At 36.5% G+C, this 26,624-nt stretch overlaps 2 protein-coding genes and 2 long non-coding RNA genes across 6 annotated transcripts in view; 1 reads left to right on the plus strand and 3 right to left on the minus strand.

Annotated features, from left to right (window-relative positions):
• Positions 1-1,156: 1,156 nt before the first annotated feature.
• LOC149623792 (uncharacterized) lies at positions 1,157-2,745 on the plus strand. Its single transcript, XR_016374886.1, has 3 exons — positions 1,157-1,474; positions 1,583-1,781; positions 1,869-2,745. It is a non-coding gene; the product is annotated as an uncharacterized LOC149623792 (long non-coding RNA).
• A 1,712-nt stretch (positions 2,746-4,457) lies between these two features.
• On the minus strand, positions 4,458-10,595 carry LOC149623793 (tetratricopeptide repeat protein 17-like). Of its 3 annotated transcripts, XR_016374884.1 has the most exons (8): positions 10,398-10,595; positions 10,027-10,286; positions 9,845-9,962; positions 9,401-9,775; positions 9,192-9,331; positions 8,949-9,115; positions 8,224-8,566; positions 5,080-7,641 (listed from the first exon to the last, which is right to left on the minus strand). XR_016374884.1 is itself a non-coding variant. In XM_089853057.1 (7 exons), exons 1-7 carry the CDS (start codon positions 10,521-10,523, stop codon positions 4,771-4,773), a joined length of 1,401 nt encoding a protein of 466 aa, XP_089709183.1. In that variant the 5' UTR covers positions 10,524-10,595; the 3' UTR covers positions 4,458-4,770. The 3 variants fall into 3 exon arrangements, 2 of the variants coding, with proteins under 2 accessions (XP_089709183.1, XP_089709184.1); XM_089853057.1 differs by lacking the exons at positions 5,080-7,641; positions 8,224-8,566 and adding an exon at positions 4,458-4,985; XM_089853058.1 differs by having other exon boundaries at positions 5,080-8,566.
• A 3,695-nt stretch (positions 10,596-14,290) lies between these two features.
• On the minus strand, positions 14,291-23,666 carry LOC149623794 (uncharacterized). Its single transcript, XM_089853060.1, has 4 exons — positions 23,602-23,666; positions 16,463-23,280; positions 16,221-16,250; positions 14,291-14,911 (listed from the first exon to the last, which is right to left on the minus strand). The coding sequence occupies exon 2, from the start codon at positions 23,048-23,050 to the stop codon at positions 22,574-22,576; it is 477 nt and encodes a 158-aa protein (XP_089709186.1). The 5' UTR covers positions 23,051-23,280; positions 23,602-23,666; the 3' UTR covers positions 14,291-14,911; positions 16,221-16,250; positions 16,463-22,573.
• Positions 23,667-23,861: 195 nt separating this feature from the next.
• LOC149623795 (uncharacterized) overlaps positions 23,862-26,624 on the minus strand; it is a 58,681-nt gene continuing 55,918 nt past the window's right edge. Inside the window, exon 4 of the long non-coding RNA XR_016374885.1 lies at positions 23,862-24,979. This is a non-coding gene — a long non-coding RNA (uncharacterized LOC149623795). The remainder of the gene's footprint in view (positions 24,980-26,624) is intronic.

The raw sequence follows: 26,624 nt of genomic DNA on the forward strand, positions 1-26,624 counted from the left end.
GACGCAACCAGAATTTGGTTGGCTAGAGCGAGGGAAAGATGCCAGAATACTGAAAATAATAGACTCGCGACTGGAGAAGAGCCGCGCTAGCTGTACGTACGAGCGAATGTACGTCGCAGTCACCCAAACAAGCAAAAACTAGTACGAGATCGTAACTATCGTCCCCCGCTGGTTGATGTCAGGCAATCTCTCTGGCTGGCCTCCGGAAAATAGGTCTAAACTGAGGAGTCTAAAAGCGTCAGCTCTTAGCCCTCGCTCAAGGCTGTCTGCGAGAGAAAGAGAGAATTCGGTTTTGGTTCCGACTGTCTGGAGCGAGAGCGTGGAGTCTCTGCTGGACCTTTTCTCCGACGATGTATGGCCTACTGTTTCCCTGACACTACCCTTCTCCGCTAACACGCAACTACGCAATACCGTAGACGCGCCGAGCAAAAATCTTCTAGGGCTATTGACCCGTCAACCGGCACCAACCTAGGTCCGTTCGTCTCTAGACGAATCTAGCACCCATGGGATAAAAAAACACATATAGCCTTAACTCGAATTCACTCCATTATCACGCGAATTTTGTTCCTCCGCACCTGCAACGCTCCGAACATTCCCAGAACTACTTTTATACCACCAAGAACCCATATAAACCCGAGAACGTATGAATATCTACTTTAGCTTTTGCAGTAGGCCGAATTCACGACACTATAGTCCAATTTTATTTTGAAACGTTCTCAGTACTTATATGGATGGGTGCTTAGTCACGTGGTACCTAAGCTGCCATATTGGTGTCTCTAAAACCTATAACCTTATGGAAATCTTGACTAAAAAGAGGATTTGATATGAGTGACGTCAAAAATTTGTTACTCTCGACTACATTTTATATAACCATAGACCAGTATCAAAAGGAGGGTCAGAGGGGTTCGTAACGAAGTACTACTGGTTTCCCTTCACGTACTACTCAATATACAAGCCGCTTTCTAACCGGATATGCAAAGTCTCGCCCTTCGACCTTCCTCTTGACATTGATCTATCGATATCGCGGTATCCTCTAGCGTGTCATAGTTTGTTTATTCATGGAAAAATGGTAGTTAACTCCCGTCTTTACCAAAATGCGGGACTTTTTAACTGCAAAAAGGCAATTTTTATTTTGCTCACTAAGCCAGAAAACGTGGTAAAAATAGGACGGATAAATAAGGGATTTCGTTTTTTTTTGTCGGTGTGAAACAACGAGAAGCTAAACCTATCTAACACTCGGATGCCTTCTACTTCTTCCATTTTATATCGCGTGTTGCGACAAATACAAAAATTGGCTACCCACGATTTTTTAAGTCTGTCTGGCTTATAATGACCTTGAGGAAAGATTATGTAAATTATGACATAGAGTTGTCCGTGAAGCTTTAATGGAAGACGCGATACAGTAGAGTCGGAGCGGAAATAAATAAAAGTTTTTCTTCAAATATTTTGACAACTTGTTTTTAAGTTAACAATGGTTTGTTAAAAACAACAACTCTAAATTGTATTAAATCAGTAGCAATTGAACACGTGAAGTTCGTAACTCGAAGTTTGAATAACATAAAATTTATCTTTACTTTTTAAGTTAAGGACTTGAGAGGGACTTACCTGGGAAGTTTTTAAAGTCGATAAAATATCCCGTTTTATGCTAAAACTGGAGCGGAGTGGAGTGGAGTGGAGGCGCACACCTTTCCTTGAGAGGGTCAACTTCAATTACGAAGCCAAATTCCAGGCGACTCTTGGTTTTATAACGCCAGGCTTCGAGTGACCCACCCAACAATGGGGTAATGCGCTTAAGATATTTCAAAAGGAGCGACCAGAAAATAAGCGTATACTAAAAATACTTGTGTACGATATAACTTCCGTAATAGGTTTACCGAGGTCTTAAAAAAAGACAGACTGCCTCCAACTTTCTCCTTCTTTCAAGATACACCCCACTCCGTCGTCCCCGGAGTCCCATAAGCACGCTTAACCGAGGCTTAACTCTCTGCCGGTTAATGATACCATACAAACGCTAAGCCTTGCCGATTACTATACTTACTCGAAGATGTGTTTTCTTCATTCCTCGGGTAACAACAAAAAATATACAAGTTTCCAGCTCCGAAAACTCAACGCCGGAAAGCTTAAGTCACTATAAACTACCACTATAGGCCAATTTTGCATTTTAGACCCGCAACTTAACTTCAACAATAACTTTTTCTATTCCTAAATTAAGGCTCTGCAAATTTTTCCCGCCAAACCATAAGTTTATAAGATATGTTCCTTAAGTATTACACTTCGTAATGCTACAGACTTACTGAGAGGTCTTCGAGAACGACAAGCGAGAATTGACTACACTTGGTAAATTTTGCAGTCCATCTTCCTGTTTAGTCTGTACTAAGCCTGAGAGCGAATCACCAGCCGTCGCTTTACCAGAATATATGACGTTACACCTACCTCACGTCATGACAAGCTCTCAGTAACCAGTGACAAACTTATGGAGCATATCTCACGAACTTATGCCAAACTTAGCCATTGAACTTTGGAAGTAAAGAGCGTTTCTCACCAATAAATAAGTTTTTACAAGTTAAAACAACAAATATTTTGGGTTCAGTCTATTAAGCTTGGCGTTGCTAATTTGAATAATAAAAAAATGTTTCGCTCGAATACCTAAAGGTATTTTTCAATAAAATCGTATGAAAAACTTTTAATAACCATTAATGATGTTGTTTTTATAAAAGTCTAGAAAATTCTAATATTTTACCTTTTTTTAAAATCAATCGTTCTATGCTACGACCCGCTTCACCGAATTTATCAAACATTTTTAACATTCCCGACTCGGTTTTAGCGTCTTTTTTTATTCCAGGATTATTACTCTAAAAAAATAACATCGCCAAAGGAAAAACCTTGAAAACGTTTATCTTTTTAAAAGTTTTTTTTAGAGTTCAAGGTAGCTTTGAACTTGAAAAATATTTTGAACGCGACAACCAGATCTCTTTAGTGACTTATCTCCAGCTTCATCCCATTCCCCGATAGGCCAATTTGATGAAAAAGTGTGGCAATTTAAAGACCCCCCTTTTAATGATAAGAAAACCAGGTTAAAGTCCAGCTACAATGTACAAATTTGTTTTCATAAATTCCTTAGAAATGCCTTATAACTCTATACCAGTGTAATACGAGTACAAAACTCTGTCTATAGTCCAATGTTCTAAGTCGCAACATATCCATGGTCGCAGCGTAATTATGAATAGGTACATCCGGTTCCAAAGGGAGTAGTACGTTATACTTTCTGTACCCCCCTCCCAATTTGATACCCTTTTTGATGTAATTGTAAGACTTTTAATAATTTACTTTCGTCGTTGTCCAATAAAACAAATAAGCCTTGGATGTTAGGCTTAGCTCAGTTAGACATTAATATAAGCAGACGATATCCCTATTGTTAATTTGAAGCTTGTTTCGGTAATGGGTAAATTGTTTTATCTACATACATCATGGAGGCAAAAACATTTTCAGTTGGAAACCATATTTTCCGAGGGTAGTGGTGGTAGTTACGTCATAAAAATGGTCTAAAATTAACTAATCCTCTATGAAAGAGATTGATTGAGCAAAAATGAAGCCCCGTGATGTCCTTTTCCTTATGGAGTTACATTATAGTTTGATATACTATGGGTTTGAAAAGGTTTCCTAGACGCTGCTGCTTCCTGGTACGCGCCAATGTTTCTAATTGGATTAGGAAAAAAATGGCAGGTGCCCTCTATTATCGGAACTTTGGAAAAGGGAGCGTAAAAACACCCGGGACGATTTAAGTTAAGTTTCCAAGGTGGGAGTTGTTGATCACCCGTTTACACCCCTTTGCTCCTTGTTAGAAAAGAGCTTTCATCGGGGTGTGAAGCCCCTCAAAATGCTGATGAATAGTGTTTTACTGAAACTGCATTTTGCACTTTTTTACTCGAAGAGATACCGAGGCCTAGAAATTAGGACTTGGTTAGGCGCGTTTCAAAGGCTTAACGTTTTTCAACCCTTGAAGCTTATCTTGATTTTGTTTTTCGTAGATGCGTTAAGAACTGAAGTCAAAAAAATGGAATCAGCGAGTTTTCCCAAGTTCCCAACCCAACCATGTTCTAGTTTGATTGTCAAATCTTAGAGATGTTTCGCCTATTTGCATAACTTTTATCATAGGTTTATAAGATATGTTCCATAAGTATGACACTACCTTACTTCGTAATGTATTATGCTAGGGACTTACTGAGAGCTATATTTCGAGAACGACAAGCGAGAATTGAAGTACTACACTCGGTTAATTTTGCAGTCCATCTAGTTCCTATTTTGTCTGTACTAAGCCTTTGACAGCGCCATACCAGGCGTCGCTTACCCAGAATCTATGACCTACGTCACTTCATGACAAGCTTTAGTTTGTAACCAGTGACAAACTTATGGAACATATCTTATGACCTTATGGTTGTATTGAAAGAAACTTAACATTGAATTAAGTTTCATTTATTATCTTCTTTGGTTTATGTAATTTCATATTAGCAATATCGATTTTTTTTCACGAAGCGATCAAAAAAAAAAAAAAAAAAGTACTTTAAAACTACTTTTTGAGAAAAACACCTATTGCTTCATTTTAATTTTTTTTGCGGATAACGATATCATGTGGTTTAAGTAGATTATGTTAAAGTGCAGCGGCGGGTTTTGACTTTTTTTTTTTCGAAATGGGGTTAAAGTTTTAAATATATATCATCTCTCGAAATAGAGAAAGAGATTTTAGGCTTGGCGCCATCTTTTTTTTTTTGCTTAAGTGTGCTGACAATGGTCAGTCGCGCTTCGTGACATTTTGGCCCCCAAAACCTTTTGTCCAGCCTTGACCACCCGGGCTTCGACAGCCTGAATCAGTTGCAAGTTGAGGCTCAAATCCACGTGACTTTGCAAACCCTGGTGGTACGCCTCACGGCGCATATTGCATGATAAAATCGTGTGACCATTCTGCTCAAATTGGAAACAGTCTTGACCTACGAGGGCAACAAATTTAACAAGGCCCCAAATTAACCCTTTTGTGCTTTAAATTATTATGCAAAGTGCAAAATGGTCGGGTCATTCCAAAACTACGATTCAATTAAAGGGAAAAGAGGCATTTACGACGAAAACACGAATTAATCTCCAATCTGGTTAAAACGATATACGCGTTATTATAAGCTAAAATTGATTATTTTAGGCGTTTCGGCAAAAACGGATTTATGTACTAAGAACGTCGGATCGTAGCTTTCGCCTCTTGTACCATCCTCGCATACTTTATTGAGAAACTTCGTCTGCTTATATTTTGACTCCACCCACAAATTCTGTATATAGCGACTTCTAGAGATCGAAAATGTCATTCTTATCTCTATTTTCGTGGTTAATTTTTTTTTTCGAAATTGCTATATACAGAACTAGCTGTTACCCGCGGCGTCGCTCGCGTGTAATAAGAACTTCCATCAAAATGATACAAAGAATGGGTAGATTTTACGTGATGCCTAATATTTTTGTAGCACCCTAGGCACTCGGCGTTGCCCGTCAGCCCGTCGGGGCATTTTTTATTACTTTTCACGCGGACATTATTCCATAAAGAATGGTTTTAAGTTTTTGGCCGCCATTTAAAACGATGGCAACAAATCGAACCTAAAAGACCATTCAGTCCGTCTATAGGTTATAGGAAACCCGTGTACTAAATATTTATGAAATCGGTTGAAACGCGCGGACTTTGTTGCATAGAGAAGAGTTTTTACATTTCTGGGCGCCATTTTTTAAGATGGCGGCGGATTGGAAAAATCTTTCTTAGTACGCGCCTACTACTCATGAGTAACGTTCCTGCAAATTTTCAGCCTTCTAGGGCTAGCGGTTTGGGCTGGGCGTTGATTATCAGTCAGTCAGCCTGTCAGTCAGTCAGTCAGTCAGGACTTTGATTTATATAGATATAGATTTGTGGGTGGAGTCAAAATATAAGCAGACGAAGTTTCTCAATAAAGTACGCGAGGATGGGTAGTGAATTTGCTACCATCAACGTTCTTTTTGCATAAATCCGGTTGGTTTCGGGGAATATTTAACAGCGTCAGTTGCTACCAAAATCTCACGGAATATCTTATTCTTATAATAATGTGCAAATAAATTCAATAATGCATGCTTACAACTAAAAAACGCCGTTTTTTCAAATATTTCCATCGCTAGAAATGACTTCGCCGTTTTTTTTTTTCGACGCGTTAACGTTTAAATAAAGCCAATACGTTGATTTTAAATTAAAAAAAAAAAAAAAAAAAACCAAAAACCAATATCCAAAACTCACCACCTTTTGAGTGAAATATGAGTACATATAATTTTTGTGTTTGTGTGGTTGACCATATATGTTTTATGTTTCTGAAAACATTATTTAAAAAATATCCCAATTTTTAAATAAAAATTTGTAATTTTCATTTAAACCCGAATTATTATTAAATGTTAAACGCAAAAACCGTTTTATAATAAATAAGTCGCGAATAAGCTTTTGAAGTAAAATCACGGTGATGTGTAGAAAAAGAAACATTTAGGCTTAGACAACCCAGTATTACACTTGGACCAAGGCTTACACCATGGATAAAGAATGCGCGTGAGGAAATTTGTTTTCACTCTATAGGATAGGCAACTCCCTATCTCGAACGACAGATTATTCTGTATATACTCTGTTACAATATCGGTTGTCAGCACGCGCAAAGCTATTTCTCTATGCAACGTAGCTTTGTACGTGCTGTCAAGAGACGAAAAACTTCAGGATCTTCAGGATTTAAAATATCCGCGAGTTTTTTAGCTCGAGTGCACGGACCTCTAGGCCTTAGTTTCAAATACGTGTGAAATTACCTACAGCATGGATTTATAATAGAAGCTTACGCTTCATGGATATTTCACTCACCTTAAAACGCGCACAACATTTATTCCTTGTCTGAAATGGCGTGAGCTAGTACCAGCCTGGCACAAGCGTTTGAGACGTAGAATTTGAGGCAAATTCAGAGGGGAGGTTAAAGTTTTTCACGCAATCGAGTTCTAATTTTGAATAACGCGCGCGAAATAATTTTTAAAAAAGCGCGCGCGCACGCGCGTCGAAAGAAATAAGTTTGCCTCAATTTCTACGTCATGAGCCACCCAGTCCCAACCGCGCGAATTTTTATGACATAAATCTGTTTAAAATCGAAATGCCTTACTGAAGGCTACAGTGAAATATCCATGAAGCGTAAGCTTCTATTATAAATCCATGCCTACAGCCTACTACACGTATTTGAAACTAAGGCACTCACTCGAGCTAAAAAACTCGCGGATATTTTAAATCCTGAAGATCCTGAAGTTTTTTGTCTCTTGACAGCACGTACAAAGCTACGTTACATAGAGAAACAGCTTTGCGCGTGCTGACAACCGACGTTGTAACAGAGTATATACAGAAGAAGCTGTCGTTCGAGATAGGGAGTTGCCTATCCTATAGCGTGAAAACAAATTTCCTCACGCGCATTCTTTATCCATGCTTACACGTTCTTAACAAAGGCTTGGAAATCATAATATTCCTTAAAGTTTATACATAACCCTTCAATGAAATGAAATAATTACTTTAAAAGGTAACCTAAGCCTTTGACGAAACAAAAGTAACTTCGTTTTACTAAGCCTAATTACCTCAACCAAAAACGAATTTATGTAAGAAGAACGTTGAAGGTAGCAAATTCACTACCAGGGCCGGAAATAAGGGAAGTTTCTTATAGGACAAGTGTCCAGTGACGCCCCCTTTGACTGGAAAAATTATAGGACATTGTCCACTGAAGTGTGCAAAAATAGTGTCGCATCTTCATAGTCAAGCTATCAAAACTTCGGAAAATTTATAGGTCAAAATGTCCAGTGACCCCCTTAGTTTTTAGAAAAATTATGGGACATTTTAAAATTTTATTGGACAATGTCCAGTGTCCTGTGCTTATTTCCGGCCCTGTTCACTACCCATCCTGGCATACTTTATTGAGAAACTTCGTCTGCTTATATTTTGACTCCACCCACAAATTCTGTATATAGCGATTTCGAAAAAAATATTTAACCAGGAAAATAGAGATAAGAATGACATTTTCGATCTCTAGAAGTCGCTATATACAGAATTTGTGGGTGGAGTCAAAATATAAGCAGACGAAGTTTCGCAATAAAGTATGCTGAGGATGGTACTAGAGGCTAAAGCTATGATCCAACGTTCTTAGTGCATAAATCCGTTTTTGCCTCAACAGGTTATGGACTAAACCTTGAAAGCAACCTAGGCCTTTGACGAAACCAAAATTTCCATTTAATAAGCCTAATTACCTCGGCTCAAAAGGCTAAACCTTACAAGCAACCCAAGCCTTTGACGAAACCAAAATAATTTCAATTTGCTAAGCCTAAATGTTATTCCGAGTTGAATTTGTGACATATTGTGAACGAGTTGCGTGACGAAATAAATAAAAAACAATTTAAACAAAAAAAGTGGACAGTACAAAATAGGAAGGATTGTGAAAAACAAATTTAATTTCTTTTTCATCTATAAGCAGAAACCAAGGCCTCGTCTTTGCTTCCGCATACTGTGAAGCTACGGGACGTTTGTTTGTTTGTTTGTGTCAAATAATAGCGTGACGGGAAAGATATGGAAATAAAAACAATGTGCAAAAAGTCAAGGTCACAAAAAGTGTTCTTAATGACGAAAAAAATTCGAGCAGCACACAAAAAATCGGAGGTTTACAACAATTTTTAGTTCGCGTAGGTTCATTGCCATTTTAAATTTGGCGCCAATTTTGGCTCAACAATTTGATAGATGAGCGTGCGCCATCTATTATTAAACTGGAAATCTCAACAAGAGCTTCCCTCATTAAAAATTCAAACATAAATGTTCAAAAAATTATTGTAACTCCAATAATAGTTCCTGAAACACAAGCAAAACACGGCTTAAAAAATAAAACGGTTTATAATGATACCTTTTCCATCCCAACTCTGCCTTATTTTGTAATTTTCATAATGCAACTGTTGCTCAAATTTCATGGCAGCTGAAGCCTGTTCGCTCAATAATTTTTCTTGCTGTTTCAAACAATATTCCTGTTGCTGTTGATACTCGTGTAATTCCGCTAAAGTCCGTTGTAACGAACTATATTTAAAAATAAGTTCCAAATTTAATTGGTTTTTTTCTTCTTGATGAAATGGGAGGATTTTCTTTGGCATACTTGTGATGGGCCTCTAAAGCTTTTTCGAGTTTACTCAAACATCTAACTGCTCTTAACCTCTGTTCCGCATTTTTTGAGTTGCTTTGCAACTTTAGAGTATTTTCAAAGCAAACCACCGATTTATTGTAATCTGAGAGGACCTGAAATATTTTTTTTTTTTTTTTAATTCTTCCTGCATGATTTATGCAAATTTCTTCGTAAATACGTACAGCATAGATATTTCCCAGTGTAAAATGGCATATAGCATTATCTGGAGATATATCTATGGCAGCGTGAACTACTACCGCCGCTTCTTCGCAATAATTGGCTCTGTGTAGGATATTTCCGAGACTAATCAAAGAGACGTCTTTATATTCTCTAGGTGAGAAATGTAGGGCTCGACGTAAGCATTCTATGGCATTGTTAGCATCTCCTTTCATCCTCCAATAATAAGCGGCCAGGTTGTATAAGACCCAAGAGGTTTTGTTCTGTTTCAGAGATTCGTAAACTAGGTGTCCAAATAGATCCACTTTCTCAATGTGTGTTACTGCATTACTTAGACCTTCCTCGGCTGTAATATTTAGGTTTTGCCTTTCTCTAATACCCTGCATCGTTACCAAGGTATTTTGTAATGAATTCAGTGATTTTTAAATGAAGATATCCAAGTTTTGTACCAATAAATGCTCAAAAGCATGCATGCTAAACTCCAATTCGTAAATTTTGGTGCAGTATGGTTTAAGATATTCTGTTATGTCATCAGCATTAATGTCCGATGATATAAAAGCATTTGCACTGTATTAAAAACAATTTCAATACAAAGGAATAAATGACATATTTGATATATTTATAATATTACTTAAGTCCTTTAACATCCAAGGGTACAACTGTGCTTAAATATAGATCAAATTCTGTTAAAGGTTTGCCTGCAGCCATGCAATCAGCGTCAGTGACATATAGTTTCTCCTCTAAGTTTGTTTCTTTATCTTCATTACGATCTATTTCTTCCTTACGAGCTATTAATTGCTCTTTTAATTCGTCTACGAGCAATGCACGTTGCTCTTGTTGAATTAACGCCACCAGATCGTAAGGGTGGCGCAAGGAATACACGGAATCCATCTGAAAACGGGCGATTTACATAATTATTATACACAGTAATGCCAATCAATAATGTATCTCTAAGCCTTGGTCAAGACTAAAATGTCATCTTATATAGTGAATTTTACATACCTGAGCTTGAACTTTTCCATCTTCCGTTACAATCCAATGTGTCGAACATTGAATAATTCCGGCGCAAAAAATTAAACTTAAAATTATCCACGGAATTCTAAAGGCAAACCGTCCAACATTTGCCATGACTTTTTTGGCCAAATCAGCCAATAGAGTAGACCTAATTTGCGTGAGAGTTCCGGTTCGATTCAGTTACCTCACCCCTACATGCACCCGAATCCCGATCAATAACAAATGTTCACTCATAATATAGAGCAATACTGAAATTGCTCAAAATTATTTCAAATAGTATAACACAAAATTTTAATTCGTTATATAATTTAATTTAAATATAAAACATCATCGAAAACACCGCTTAATAATGTTACAGATGTCGCTTATGTCCTTATCGACAAAAGGCGCCTTTTCTAAAAATACGCGGGAAAAAAGGGCGGCGATCATCCAGGCTAACAAAACTAATAGGCTCTTTAGTAAACAGAAAAACCATTGAAAAAATATTGAAAAATATTTGATCCTAACGTATAATCACTAACCCACGCAAAAATTTAATCTTCACAGGCCTACGTCGATAATTAGTTGCTTGTAAAATTAACTTTTATAATTTATGGTCTTCGTTTGCAGATATAAAAATATTTGACAGAGTATAAAAAAAACTTTTATTGAGCCCAAAAAATGGCTTAAGTATTAAGTTTGCAAAGGGAGGGTAATGTTAGGCTTAAAAGACGCTCAGTTAATCACCGTCTAGAATTATCCCTTCCCCCTCCCCCTCTGCTTATTAAATTCCTCGAAGAAAAACTTAAAAGAAACTAAGAAAGAGAAGTAAAGCCAGCGTGGAAACTTTTTTTTGGAACTAATTACGAGGAGCGCAGCCGCACCCTTGGATATTAATTGATTTTGGGACGTTTCCTATTTTGCAGCCCATGAATTTTAAACCAAAAAACTAACTTAAGCAAGGGCCCCAACACAGAGAAGAAAAAAACTGATAAAATTCTCATTAGTGGAGATAAAAGAATTTTTATAATTATTTATACCTAAATGTAATGAATATTATACGTCTTTAGTCTAGGTATTTTAAACGTAATTGGAAAATATATTAATACTCTTTGAGCTGTTACCCCAAGCCGCTAAAAGACTATAGACTATAGAATATCTAGAGTTTACTCTATTAAAAGTTCATTTAAGTTTTAAAAACAATTAGGCATAATATTTAGTTGAACGTGACAGAGTAATTACCGTGAAATTAATGATGAAGTTTAAAATGGTCTAATAAAATTGAAGATTTCAATTCCCAGCAATAGATGGCCACATTGATGGGCCACAACGACCAATCATTACATTTCAAAATGTTTAAATTCGAAGTTAAATGTTTGAGGGCAAGCTACCTTCCAGGGGAAAAACTCTTAATGCTATCTCTACGACCCCTGTAGAAATGTTTCACACGCAATACATCACCGTCTAGGGAAAAACCACCTCACGAGTTTTAAGGGGCCATATTAGTTCAAAAACTCAAAAGTTTGTTATATGAACAATTTTAGTATCTGTTCAAATCAGCCATTTTCTTTACGAAATCTATCCAGAAAAAGGCTCTAAACATATCGGATGAAAAATAGATTCGCGGGATCATAGCCGAAGTATCTAAAAACGCAATTAAGCCTAACGAGCGTTTTTTTTCACCTCCTCTTTCCGGATATAATAAAAAAAAGGTCCAATATTTCTTTCATTAAGAGCAGGGCCTAGTAATGGAGGTAAAATGGAGACGATAAAAAAGGTTGAATTTTTGCCGAGAAGGCGTGGTTATCGCGGAAACAGCTGCTGACGGCGTAATTAAGCGCTGATTTAAAAAAAAAGGAAGGGCCCTCCCACTGATTAGGCTTAGCTCTTTCAGTTCTCCTAGCCCTTTTTTTTAATACATGGCAGTAATAGATGCTACTAAAAATCCAATAGCTCAATAATGAAATATGTAAATTTCTTTTTCAGGCTTAGCTTTAGCAGCCGAGAGCTTTTTTTTACGGATGGCTTCTTTCGTTTTAAGGAGCTTGAGGGCTCCCTTTTCTTACCACGATGGCGTTATTAATACTCGAAGACTAATAATGGATACTCAATCACTTTCAGGACCGCGTTAGATCCGAAAATAAAATTTATTGGTTAGCCTGCCACTAAACCGTTTCTTTTTTTTATAGTCCGAGTCTATATAAAAAAGGCTTATTATTATACTTCATGTTGATATTAATTAATTTTAGAATGACAAAAATTATTAACGGGGGGGGGGAAAGACAGGAAGTTGGAAAAGGATGATGTGACGTAATTATGTCTATTTTTTTCTGACGGCTATGTATAATACCAACCATAAGTTCTTAAGATATGTTCCATAAGTTTGTCACTGGTTACTGAGAGCTTGTCCTCGCGGCTATGTATAATACCATAAGTTCATGAGGTACGTTCCATAAGTTTGTCACTGGTTACTGAGAGCTTGTCATGAAACTTCATAGATTCTCGTATAGCGACGCCTGGTGAGGCGCTGTCGAAGGCTTAGTATGTACAGACTAAATAGGAAGATGGACTTTAAAACCGGGTGTAGTAAACTTCTCAGTGCCATGGCTATATTTCTCGTCCTGGGTTGTGACAGCGTAACGCTTCATATTATTCCGTGACGTCACCAAAAACCCCCTCTAAGTACAATTACTTAAATTCAAGTCAAACGCTTGAAGGTACAGATACAACACGTGTAGGACATTTTGCAATCTTATTAGATACGCTTTTCCCCCAGTGCATTATCAAATTTCAAAATAGATTAAGCCATAAAGGGATAGTAGGGCTTCATTTCGAGTATGCCATTAACATTAGGTGATCTCATAACATAACGGACGATTTATACCATACGTTATGCTATCCCTTTAAAAGTATCGTGATGCTTTTTAGAGGAAGAGGGGTTGGGTTGAATTTTTTTATTGGAATCCATTCAATTTGGAAGGAAATTTCGCGTATATGAAGCAAGGATGATATTTTTTCTCTCTTTCCCCCCCTCTCTCTCTCCCGGGCTCTCTCTTTGTCGACATTTGGGTATGGCAAGCGAAAGCGTGAAATTGGCGCGACCAAATTCAAACCGACGAAAAGTTATTTTTTTATTCTTCTTTTAATTATAAAATGATCAAAAGAGATTTGAGGCCCGCTCTAGATGGCAAAAATCCACCAGGGGTTAAAATCTGCTCCCTGATTTGAAAAGGCGAGGGGCGTGACAGCAACCTTATTAGCCTGTCATTTGGCGATATCTTTATGGCGTTATCCCCCCCCAAACTCCCGTTGCATCTATTTTTTTCTACAACGTATCACCCAGCCTAGCCTTGGAAAAAATAAATTCACTAAATATATATGTCCATATCACATTGATATTTTTGTTTGAGGCTGCCATTTTGGATTAATAAATTTAATATATAGCTTTCAGTGACGTCACAAACTTAACTTAAATTCGCCACATTTCTAGCTTTATCTCCAGTCCAAACGTAGGTCCGGAGTTAATCCCCGGCTCTAAATTACAACCAGCATCTTATTGGTTCTTGAAAACTCACGTCAGCGCGACGCGAATGAGGCAAATTACGTATTTTCCGACTGAGGAGAGGCGAAATAGCCCGGAATCCTTTTACGTCCCCCCCTTTTATTTTGAAAGGGGGACTGGGACTATGGCGCGCGAATACTTAGCCATCTTATACCTTCTCCCTAATAAACTAGATATCACTTCTTGATATTTCTAATAATAAAAATTCTATTGGGGGTCCTTTTACTATAATATTTGGCTCAAACTTTCACGAATTTCTACACTAATATGGCCATGATTGTCATCTTTTCTTTTTTAAAGCCTCGATGCCAGCCGGTCGATGTTCAGTAAGGCGTATGAATTTGGAAGGCGCATTATGAAACTTTTTATTATCAATTAGACACGGTAAGGGATGATTTTCCTAAACCGCAGGTCTAAATAGCGGAATAACTAAGATGGATTTTTGTTAGGTTTTACGACTTTACTCGCACGTGTCATGTTTACTTTGAAATTTTCTTGCGTAACAGGAAAAAAGACGATCCAAAAAAATGCTAACTGCAATCCGCATCTAATTGCAAAGAAAACCTGAAATATCGTTATGAGTTTCGCAATATCATGCAATTGAATAATTCAATGTGATTACTCGAATATGACATAATTGCCATCGTAGTTAAATCGAAATTTACCCAGAATTCCACGCACGTACTTTCACTTAAAAGAAAAAACCATGATTACCCTTCCTTCTATTTGGTTTAATACTTAATAAATATCAAAACCGGATTAGCTATCACGGTCTTAAATATGATCATATTAAACCTGAAATAAAAAACACACATACCTAACACTTTAAAAACGCGGTGTAAATGAAGACATCATTTTTGAAAGGTTTGGATATCACGATCAGGCATATAAGCTCAATTTCGAGGTTGACCTTTCACCTCTCAAAAAATCTCTCTTTCCCCCTCCCTACCTTGAATCGTGCCTTACGCCAAGAGAGAGAGAGAGAAGAAAAAAAAATGGTTTCAAACCGTTGCTAATAAGATTGGCCCAAGGGGGAATTTTTGGACTAAAAGAAATTTAGAAGCCATTTTTGATATAAAAGCTATGGTTACAAGGCTTTAAATGCTATAAAAATTAGAAGCTTGGAAAATCAGATTGGCTGACTTCCCATGACCAAAGGCCCCCGATACAGAGGAGGGTGCGGTAGAGAGCGCGCTAAGCCTAAACCAGCGGCGAAAACTTAATAATAGCTTAGAAACGATCGCTTTAGGCATGATGAGGGGTGCTTACAACTCTATTTGAAAAAGGAAATAGGCCTAACTCGTATATAGTAACGATATACTATTTGTACGTATTAATGTCAACATGTAATAAATTTAATTCAATTTGGATTTTCGAATCGTTTTTCTGGGAGGAGTTTTCGGTTTTAAAAATGATAGATGTCGTTTCTTTACGATTTATTCTATAGGAAAAGAGAGGCTGAAAAGATTTAGTTGCTAAGCCTAATGTTCACGTTTTAAACTCATACTGTAGATAAGCCTAAATCAAACTTTTAACCATCTCCTAATTTACCAGCTTTATAATTAGACTTAAAGCTTAAAATTTTAATGTTAAATCATTTAATTTCCCTTTAAAACGAGCTAACCACTCCTCTTGACCCACGTGATCTTTGTAAGCTGATATAGGAGCCAAATCACGATTAATCGTGATATTATCACGCTTGGAAAAAAAGGTTCTGTAGATAATATAAGAAAGAATGTAGATTTAAATTCTACGCTTTAGTGTTAAATCGTAATTAATGGCGTGATTAGAACGCATGATGTCAGATTCGTGTTTTAACATTAATTTTTATCGCGTAAAAATTTATACATTAAAGACGTTTTTAAAAGTCTTAAAAACTTTTTCACACCTTTGAAAAAAATTTAAAACCGCGAAAATTTTATACGAGGGAGGTTATAATCGTTAATTTTATAGTTTGTGAGAACAAGATGTCCCTAAGAAGTTGATTAAACTAACATTTAAAGCCCTAATTTCACATGAATTGATAAATAAAAGGCTTAGGTTTACATGATTAATGCAAAATTAGGATTAACGATTCGTATTGAAATGTACAATTAGACGTATCGATTCCTATCGAAATGTAGAATTAGGCTTAACTATTTGTAATGAATTTAGGCTTCAAATCTCAAGGATAAAGTTGCAATTGGGCTTAGGAATTCAAGAGAAAAAGACTTAGGAATTGGGCTTAAAATCTCAAGGATAAAATTGCAATTCAAGAGAAAAAGGCTTACCTTAATTAAACCGTTGAAAAGGACAGACATCTGTTTAAAAATGAATGTTTAAGCATTTATAATTAAGTGAGTAAAAAAAAACCCTAGATCCGGTCAGGTACATTACAAAAACGATTCATTAAAAATATGGGAGGGGAAAGCTTTTACATTTCATTGTTTTTGTTCATTACATTACACGAAGCTATTTCTTTGGCGCGCGTTGAAAAAAAACGCCCAAAAACCTCCGCAATAAAAAATATTACCTTTTACAAGTTCGCCGATTAATATTTTGATTAATATTTTCTCCTTAAAAATTCAGTATAAGGTGTAATATAATTTATATTAAGTGTAAAAAACATCGTTGATTAAGAAATTTTATATTACTCCCATTCCAAAAATGAAGAACCTACTCTGCCGGTATTTATGAAAGAACTAGGAGAACGATTCCATTTTGAAAACATTTTAAATTTAGGCTTAACTAGACTCGAAAACAGCTAAATTCTAGACATTAAGTCCACTTCAACGTGAACCTTTTCCGGTGGATATTAATAACTTAAGCCTGGGAAAGGATTAAAATTTGTAGAGGGTGATAAGTGAACTGAACTGAGTTGAAAATAAAGGCCTATATGGAAATCAACTTTCCGGATGCTATATGGATGCCTAGCTTGGCCATAAGGGCGGATAAAAAAATTACCCACACGCAAGAATGGACACATGAACCTACAAAGAGAATCGAAAAATGGAGTAGAAACTTATAGGCTAAAAATTATTTATAACTGCAGCCCATTGTGTTTGCGCATCCAGCGCGAGTTTCCTTCGTTAGGTTAATCTCCATTGCCAGGGGTTAGGAGAAATTCCACTTGTCTTTCTCAGTTTTAACTTCATGAAAGTGTTGAAGGCCCACTGCAATTCAAGTACTTAGTAATGTAGTAAACTTACAGATAATTTGACAATTTCAAAACACCGGTATGTTTGTAACATCGCAAAAATCAACGACACGCTCAAGAGTTGCGACTCCTGTAAGATATATTCTCTTTAACGTATATGGGCAGAAAATAAGGGTAAAACTGTGGAACGAAGCCAGCGGTGACGTCCACTCGATCAACGCTCCATTGGTCAAGCTCAGTCCAAGCACGATGGAATTGGATATAGGGTCCTGAATAGCCCCGGTCCGATACCGTTACATAATATCCAAAGAGGTCACCTTCCTACCCTTCCTATTTTGTCAGTTATTGCTTTACAGAAAAGAAGACTTTATAAAAAATATCACTTGACCCCGGTCCACGAAGAGGAAAGGGACCACGCCTAAAGCCGCCAATGGACAGAAGCTTGGCCAGTGGACGACACTCGACAACTTTGTATCCGGTCCACGGGGATATTGGTCCAACTACGTAGTTGGTCAAGGGGAAAACTGCAGGAAACGAAGCGATCCGAGCCCGAATTCGCCAGCAGGGCCGACTTTTTTTAGTATCGGGGTGATAAGGGCTGGATATAGACGCATGGTCGAGTTTTATTAACTCGAATCAATCGCTCCCGCTTTCTCAATCAGGGCCCATCCATCAACACGTTCCAGGCAAGGCCACTAGCCTCTAGATAGATGACCATTGGTCCTTAACATCCTATACCCATAAAGGCCGCGACAAGTTTTAGGCCTTTACATATAACTAGTATATTAAGGTTAATTTTTACTATCTGGACCCGAAATATGATATAGTTCCTATATGCCTTACCAAATATTAGTTTCAGCGAGTATTAGTATTATATATATATAAGTCCTTTATCAAACAAGACTCGCAATTTCGCCTCAAATATTTAAAATGCCTCCCTTTATACTAAGTTACAAGAAATACAACAATCACTAAGAAGATTGGAGGGATTTCGATAAAAACACATGATATTACATCATGGCATGTGCATTGGCTGACGTATCAAATAATATTTTAGCTCTTGAATCGTAATTAAGCGATGGGCGTTGATAAAGGTGGCGCTAATTACAGCTTTCCTTACTTTGATTAATGAGTCTATTCGGGGCACCGCCATCCAAAAAAGATACACATTTTTTCCCTTCTTTTAGCAGCGTTCATCCTGTCTGATCGTATAAGCGCATCTACTTCGTGACCATGCGAGAGACAGGGACGTACTAGCCCATCAACGGGCGCTTAACTTGCTAAAACGATCCCCGAGGTATCATTGGTATTAATTGCGTTAATTACGAACTATATCCCCTTAACTGTCACCTTAATTTGTCGCGAAATTAATGTTAAATAAGGGGGAACCCTACATTAAGGTGAAAGTAAAAACGGATGTTCCTTGTTATTTTAGGCTTAACGAGATACGTTGATTTTTGGGTTGTTACCTTACAGGTGTCCGCCATTTTTAATCTCTATAGATGATCGTGATTTATATCTATAGGTAACGAAAATGGCTAACAAGCTTTTAGTACCATTAATTTAGTATCTTTGTATACATATATATATTTTAAATACTTGTATATGAGGTTATCAAATAAATTATTAAAAAAACATGACACTACCAATTATTATATTTTGTTTCAGACTTAGGGTGCATTAACTGTATTTAGTATTTTCTTCACTTCTCTATAAGAAATTTGTGATGTTTTTAGGTCGTCTCTATTGTATTTTCCAAACGAAAAATGGGCAGTTATTATTTCATGACTATTTTGCATAATAATTAGCTAATAAACCATTATCAGTGACCCACCCTACCCTCTCTTAAAACCAGCTAGAGTCAAATATTCCACCCGGAGGAACTCCTGATTCCACCCATAGTTTGTGCGGTTTATACTTTGCCTATATTAAGTTAAAGGGATACTCTAGCCAGGAATTTTTATTTTTTAATCTAAAGAGCGTGTAAAATAATGAATATATCAATTGGAACCATGTTTCTATCTGCAATATTAAGGAAGATACAAGCCATTTAAGTTTCTGCAATGAACACTAGGCTTTAGACTTCTCCGAGGAGCACTGGGGGCTCTCCCTATTGGACGAAACCGTCAGGTGGTACTAGGCGTCCAATAGCGTTACTTTCCAGTGATTCGCGGGAAAGCCTAACGCCTAGTATAAGTTACGGAAACTTAATTGCTTGTATCTTCTTTAATATTGTAGATAAAAACATGGTTTCAACTGATATATTCATTACTTTATACGCTCTTTCGATTATAAAAGAAAAAAATCACTTCCCTTTAAGAACAGAACGTAAACTACATTTAACTAATCAAGTTTCTCAATAAATGGAAATTATTTTTCCAAAACTGGATTCATTTGTAAATTGTATTATATATTTAACTATACACCCATTGAAAGAGAAGTAAAACTTAAAAGAAGAAAAAAATAGGACTGTATATACCTTCCTTTAATTAATTGAACTACGTTACGTTTGTACTTAATTAACTGTCCTCATGAATAGAGTTTTGCTATTTTTTCTCCACCGCCACCAACGTCGCGATATCCAAGTACTCAATAGAATATTTAATCACAATAAGGGATCCGTATATATTTAAAACGGTTTCGCCCACTTTTTCACTCTATTCATAAGCCAAATTCTTTGCTTATATAGCTTAGCAGCCTCTGGCATACGGCTCCGTACTCACTCTTTTGTACAAGAGGAGGGCTAAAAAACCGACCAATCTTATAATAACAATTTTTTTAACTTATATTTGACGTAATAGAGTTTTTTTTTTAAAAGTTACATCTCATGAAAAGAATAAATTATCTTCCTTGGCTATAACCGAAAATTGGTTGTAATATTTCTTTTTTTCATTAGTTTTATAATTCAGGTTTTTAATTTTAATGATTATAATTAATAAATATTGCGATAATGAGTATGGTTCGTTGAATTAATTAGTTTCAAATAAATTCAAATTTAATCAAGTAATTAGCTAGCTGGAGGCAAATGGTTTATTTATATGAATATTAATTTGAAGATGATAATTTTGTTTATTTATTTTTTATTTTTTTTATTTGACGACCCATCCATTTTAATTCTACCCACAATACTTGCAGAGAAACCAAAGCACAGGTCGCCCTCTTGGGTTATTTCCCTAACGCCAAGATCGAACGCCAGACGGAGCTAGAGTTCACTGCACACGCGGGAAGCTAACCAAATAAGCACTGCCCCGCCTGCCTCTAGCGGTGCTTATTGGCGAGAGAGTGACGCCCCTGTGATGTTTCCTTCTCTACTGGAATTAATATAATGGTCTATTAACTTTCCAATATTTGCTTTGATTTAAAACTAGTCAGGATTTTAAATAATTAACTTTCAAATTTAGGACATCAATTTGTATGGACAAAAATTAATAATTACATTGTTATATTTAAACACAAGCAGTAATTTTTTGTATAATACTTATATAATAAATCAGCTTAGGTATTCTTATAATGTTACCTAATATTTATTCTTGGTATTATTACATTATATTATATATTACCAAAAAGAAAAAAAAACCTAATTTTAAGTACCAAATTAAACGCCCTTATATAAATTCCCAATAAAACCCATTGAAATCATGCGGTAAAAACCACGTAACTCTAAACTGGCAAAACAGCAGTAACTTCAGAGTAAATTTAAACATTCAATCGCTACATTTTATCTCTAAGAAACGCTAGCTCAAAATCTAACAACCCAACCAAAAATGGGGAGGTTATCAAGCAATGAATTCTGATTAAGAAACACCCACCAAAAAAGCTCAATTACTTCGAAGTCAGTAATAAAGAAAAGAAGAAAAATTGCTGCACCCAACCCTAAAATCACATAAGGGTCATACCATATAAGTTCATAAGATATTTTCCATAAGTTTGTCACTGGCTTCAAACTGGAGCTTGTCATGAAGTGACGTAGGTCGTAGATTAGAGGTAAAGCGACGCCTGGTCAGGCGCTGTCAAAGTCTTAGTAATGCAGACTAAATAGGAAGATGGACTGCAAAACCGAGTGTAGTCAATTCTCGCTTGTCATTCTCGAACTAGCTCGAGCTGAAGTCGATAGCATTACGAAGTATAGGAAGTGTTATACTTATGGAACGTACCTATGTTCATACTAATATACTAAGGTATAGTCTCTAAAAAGATCAGGGTTTGACTGAAAATATAATATTAGCTGTTAGTTACTATGGCAAGCAATCGCAATGATGGATCACTGGCACCCGCCCCGACACCTAACGGAACACTAAGTCAATTACGAGACTCCGTATACTCGCATACCCCAAAACCCGCTTTCAATGTAACTTCTTGTAGAGTCCCGAGTCACCAACGTAGGTATATTGTTTTCAACTCCTCCCATTTCTTTTACAAAGTTAAATTAAAAAAAAAAAAGTCTTTTACGCGCGTACTATAGCAAAAAGTTGTTATTTTGAATTACGTTTAAATATATACGTCGGTGGTCTCCGATGGGTGGGTGGTCAGGGTTCAAAAGGTCAACGGAAACTCGTAAAACATTAAGCTTTTTTCAAATTAAAAAAAAGGTTGGTTGGCTTCAGTGGTTGTTTGTTGATGTTACGCCAATTCATGAATTTAATTACGAAGTCCTTATAGAAGAGGGTATAGAACCAAGGCGGAGGAATATTACGTGTAAAATACCCAAAGATTCAGAAGTAGTTCGTGTGGAATTACGTAAAGATAACAGCAAGCCAGGGTGGACTGGCTTCACTCTCGTGGATTGTAAACAAGCCTCTTCGATACAAAAAAGGGAATAGGCAACCAGCAGCATCAGGACATACAATTGGGTTGACCCATGGCCGTCTATGCACACTCTCTGGACTCAAAGGGCATAGAGCGCAGGCGCCGAAAAGCGAGATGGAAGGCAATGTTTAACCTAAGTGTCTTTCCTCGCTCTTAGCATTGCCGCCTCTATTATAAGGCCGGAGCGCGCGGCTCCCGAGGTAGGGAACATTCGCGGGGGGGATGAAACCTCACTTCTCCGATAGACGGAGCTCGTTTGGAAAGAATTTAAAAAATTAAATGGCGCGTAAATTCAAAGTCTTGTAATGGTTCCTTTGCAAGAAAGACGAATTATATAAGTTTTTGGCTTATCTTCTCTAGGAATTAGAAAACTAAATATAAACAGAGTAGCTTTAAAAGATTTTATTTTGTTTTATAAGAGTAACAAGAATTCTTATTTTGATTTATAAAGTGACAATTTTTATTTTGATTTATAACAGTGACAATTTTTATTTTGATTTATAACAGTGACAATTTTTATTTTGATTTATAACAGTGACAATTTCTGTTTTGATTTATAAGAGTAACAATTTTTATTTTTATTTATAAGAGTGACAATTTTTATTTTGATTTATAAGAGTACATTTTAAACTTTGATTACTTTCTGGATAAAGGTTTTGAATTTAATTTCTTAAAAGCTCCCTATTGGTCAGTAATATCTTTAGCATAATTATTTAAAAGTGGTCTCAAAAACTTTTCTAACAATACCTTTGCAAATTTTATATTGCCACAATTGCACTGTAATGGTTGACAGAAATAAGGCAATAAAATATCCATGTAACTCTCTAGAACATGGCTTCGTGGGAATAAATGTAAAGACAACTGAACAAATTCATCGACACTAGCTAATAAAGCAATCAACAGTCTCGTGGGATATTTAAGCCCTCCTCGATCCAGTGCACTTATAAGCGCGTGCTGTCGTGAATTAGATGCTGCAGTAATAACTTTATTGAGGCAATCCCAGCACTCTGAATTTTCTTCGGCAATCCGAACAATGTATCCTCCGATCATGGCGGTTGAAATTGATTTTATTGTTACTACCGTGTTGTCAGTAATAGTTAGCTTCCCCATTCTCATTAATATCATCTTTAAAGAATTTGTCAAGACAATAACTTGCATGCCACGTTCACTTCCTCCAACAGCATGTGATTGACACAGTTCTCCTCGACCTTCGTTGGTTATAACTGGCCTTGAAATTGATCGCCGGCTGCAGTTAGATGATCCGAAGTCGATGCTTTTAAAATGCCTGCTACAAATTTTCAGTTCAGAACTTCCGTGCAGGAAGGTTTCAAGATAAGCCGAATTCCCTCCAAATATTGTATATATCCATTTTTGCCTTAATGTTTGGTCTTTCGGAAATGAATGAAAGGTAATGCGTCTATTATCACAAAGTCTCTTCCTTCCCTTCTGATGGCAATCTGGTGCAGCGCATTTTACCATTTTGTAGTTATTTTTCAAATTCTAAATACTCCTTTGAATTACATCCTAACATTGAATTAAAACTAAATTAGTAAATTTTAAGCCTTGGTTAAATGTGAATAATAGCTACCCTAAGTCCCTAACCCGAAGCAAGACAAGGTTACCAAATAATTAGGTTATAATCTATATTGCCCAATTCCCTACATTGATTTTACAATCACACAAGTTTTAAACATTTAAATTAATCTTACCATTTAATGAATTGAGGAACGGTAACGAACCGACTTCGCACACTCCTTGTACTGACGTCCCCAGAGACCCAACAAGCTAACCGGCCCTGCCGTTGAACGGTTGAAGCCGCGCGAAAAGCCTCAAGTTTAAAAATTATGACGTCACATTTTTGTCCAAACGAGCGCCTCTCGCGACAGAAAGCGGCGAATTAAAATGTTAGATTTTGAGAGGGGAAATATCGCGCGCTCCGGCCTTATACAATAGAGGCGGCAATGCTCTTAGTTACATCGAAGTGGTCTATTCTTTATTCAAACATGGCTTTAAAAGTTTGAGGGTTTGCGAATAATTAAAAGTGTATTATTATTATGAAGTATTATAAAATATGTTAAATCATGAATATCTAACGTACTGTACAAGAATTCGTTTTTATATAATAAATGATATTTACTTTTAACACCAAAAGCTTCAGTTATGTCATACGAGTTTTACCACAATGAATAACAAGACTAGCTAGGCAACCTTACTCCTTAGCCCGTACCACCATCTGTCTAGACTCAAAAATTATAATTCGTTTAGGAAAGGGGCGGAATAAATGCATATACCTACATAAATTCTAAAAATGAATATAAATTATCGATGAAATTTCCCCTTAAAAGTATAGCGTTAAATAAATAGGGTATCAACGCCGGAAGACAGAAGTTCTAACAACCCGTGACGTCAGACAATAGGAAAATAAATGGAGTAAAATCATTGGTAAAGTTTTTTTGGGACGTTTAAGTGCAGTATATTACACCGTGTACGCTATACTATATTGAACCCTTAGAACAGGGGAGTGACAAATGACTTTACTATTTGAACAGAATGGGAAAGAAACTCTATAAATTAAGGATTTTTCTGTGTTATATTCTTGGGGGCCCTTTGTTGTATTTTTGTTATAAGGGGGGGCATTCACCAGCGGGGGGGGAAGCGTATAGGATATATGCCCCGGTTTTGTTATTACTGTATCGGTTCCGAAGAAAAGGAGCTGGTGTAGCGTTCAGTGATGGTGATGCCCTAGCTGGCCCAAAAGGCCACAGTGATAAATGGTTTTTTATTTAGCGGGATTCGAGCCCCTTCTGCGGATACATTCTTTTTTTTTTTAAATATATTTTTTTTTCGTAGTTTGAATAGGGGCCTTTAACCAAATTGTTACGTATCCATTATCACGTCAACTTCTTACCTTTATTTAGGATAAATTCCAACAATTATTTTCAATAAACAAAGGCAGTACGCGCTGCGTCTTTTATAATACCTTTCTAAAGGCTAAGTTTCAGGTAAATTTAATGTGCAGACAAGTGTTGCCAGTCATTTGTAACGTGTGCAATTCAACACTCGTGTGACGTCACTCCATGACTTTATCTTAAATTAAATTGAGATAACAGTATATTCTATAATGAACAATAAAGCAAGCAATGGATATTTATTAAATAAGGATAGGACGTCTAAAACCCTTAATGCATTATTAATACCCATTCTAAAATACCTCTTTCAAACTATACATGCAAACACAAATAGAAGCTTAACTTCAAATCTCAAACTATTGAACTCTAATTTGACAAAGTTGGGTATATATATAGGAAGCAACCCCTTTTCCAACTGTATATTCAACTATTATCAAACTTCCTTCGAAAACAGCGAGTACACATACTACAGTAGTCTTGCCCAGGCTATATAACACAATGTAATGGGGGAGAACCCCAAGTAGGCGGGTCCTTTAATATACTATAGACGCGAGATATTAACAACCACCACAAAGCCTAGAGTCTAAGCTACAGCAGCAAGGCGGCGAGCCCTAGGACATCGTATAGTATATGGGGTTCCGAAATACTTGAATTATTCATTTCGACCGTATATATGGTGGTAGTCAGTTGGGGGTCCCCAGGCAGCGAAGGTATAACGTTTTGTTAACGGTTTAGTCCCGATCACACTCTATAAACTCTGTTTATTATTATTTGGTGTCCTCCTTTCATTTAGGCGATAATTAATTACTCCGTCACTTTGGAGCCCCCGCGTCGACCTCCTAAAGGGCCCAAACTATATAGCAAGCCCCCCCCCCTTTCGATGGACCAATATGTTGCCTATTGAGAATCCATTATTCCGAGTTATTTGACTGGATGGAAACAGTATAAAACCGTTTTCAATAGAGTTCCAAGTATTTATATATATCTTTAAATGTATATTTTTACTTTCAATAAATTACTTTTAAATTAGCTATCAAATAGTTATTTGTTTAAAGAAATGATTCAGTTGATTGGTACAAACAAAGGCCTGAATTATCTGTTTGGATACTTCAGACCATTTTGGTGACTGGTTTGAAAACTGTAGTAATTATGCGTTGTTAATTTTATAATTACCTATGGGTCTGTTTTATACTGTATACAGTTCGAAACCGGGGAATTCATAGGTTTTGCCATCACTATTAAAATAATACTCAAGCTAGGAAGATTCATACCAATTACACCAAGAGGAGAACGTAAAGTGCGTACTCTTTGACCTCCAAGTAGCCTGGTCTCCTTGTGAAAATGGTATGGATCCCCCTAGCCTGAAAACGATGCTTGGATTATTATGGTCCTTCGGTAAAAGGTCAAAGTTTAGGATGCTACAGTAATTAGACGCCGTGAAAGTTTACTATTTAACCTTACATGGCAATTTTGAGGTCAAAGGTTACAAATAATTCTTATACGTTACCTTTTCTTCAAATATGTCTATTTGCATACAGTTACAAACTTGGTTATAGTTCATAGGTAACGACTAATTCTCGAAACATGGCTCCACTTACGCCATAAAAAAAAATTTAACCTAAAACTTAATATTACACAAGCTGTTACCCAAGCCTAAATCTTAAAACATCTAATATCCCTGCTAGCACCCTGCATGCAATTCGACAATCAGGAATCAAATTTTTGGGATACACAGATTCATTTCCATTCAACCTCGATGAAAAATAGGTGATTGCCATGATCCCCCTTGGCTTGCCGTAAAAAAATTCAAAAGCAAAAAGCTA

This window comes from Phalangium opilio, unplaced genomic scaffold (genome assembly GCF_054372755.1).
Source record: "Phalangium opilio isolate 3A_F unplaced genomic scaffold, DU_Popi_V2 ptg000113l_1, whole genome shotgun sequence".
NCBI classification, from domain to species: domain Eukaryota; kingdom Metazoa; phylum Arthropoda; class Arachnida; order Opiliones; family Phalangiidae; genus Phalangium; species Phalangium opilio.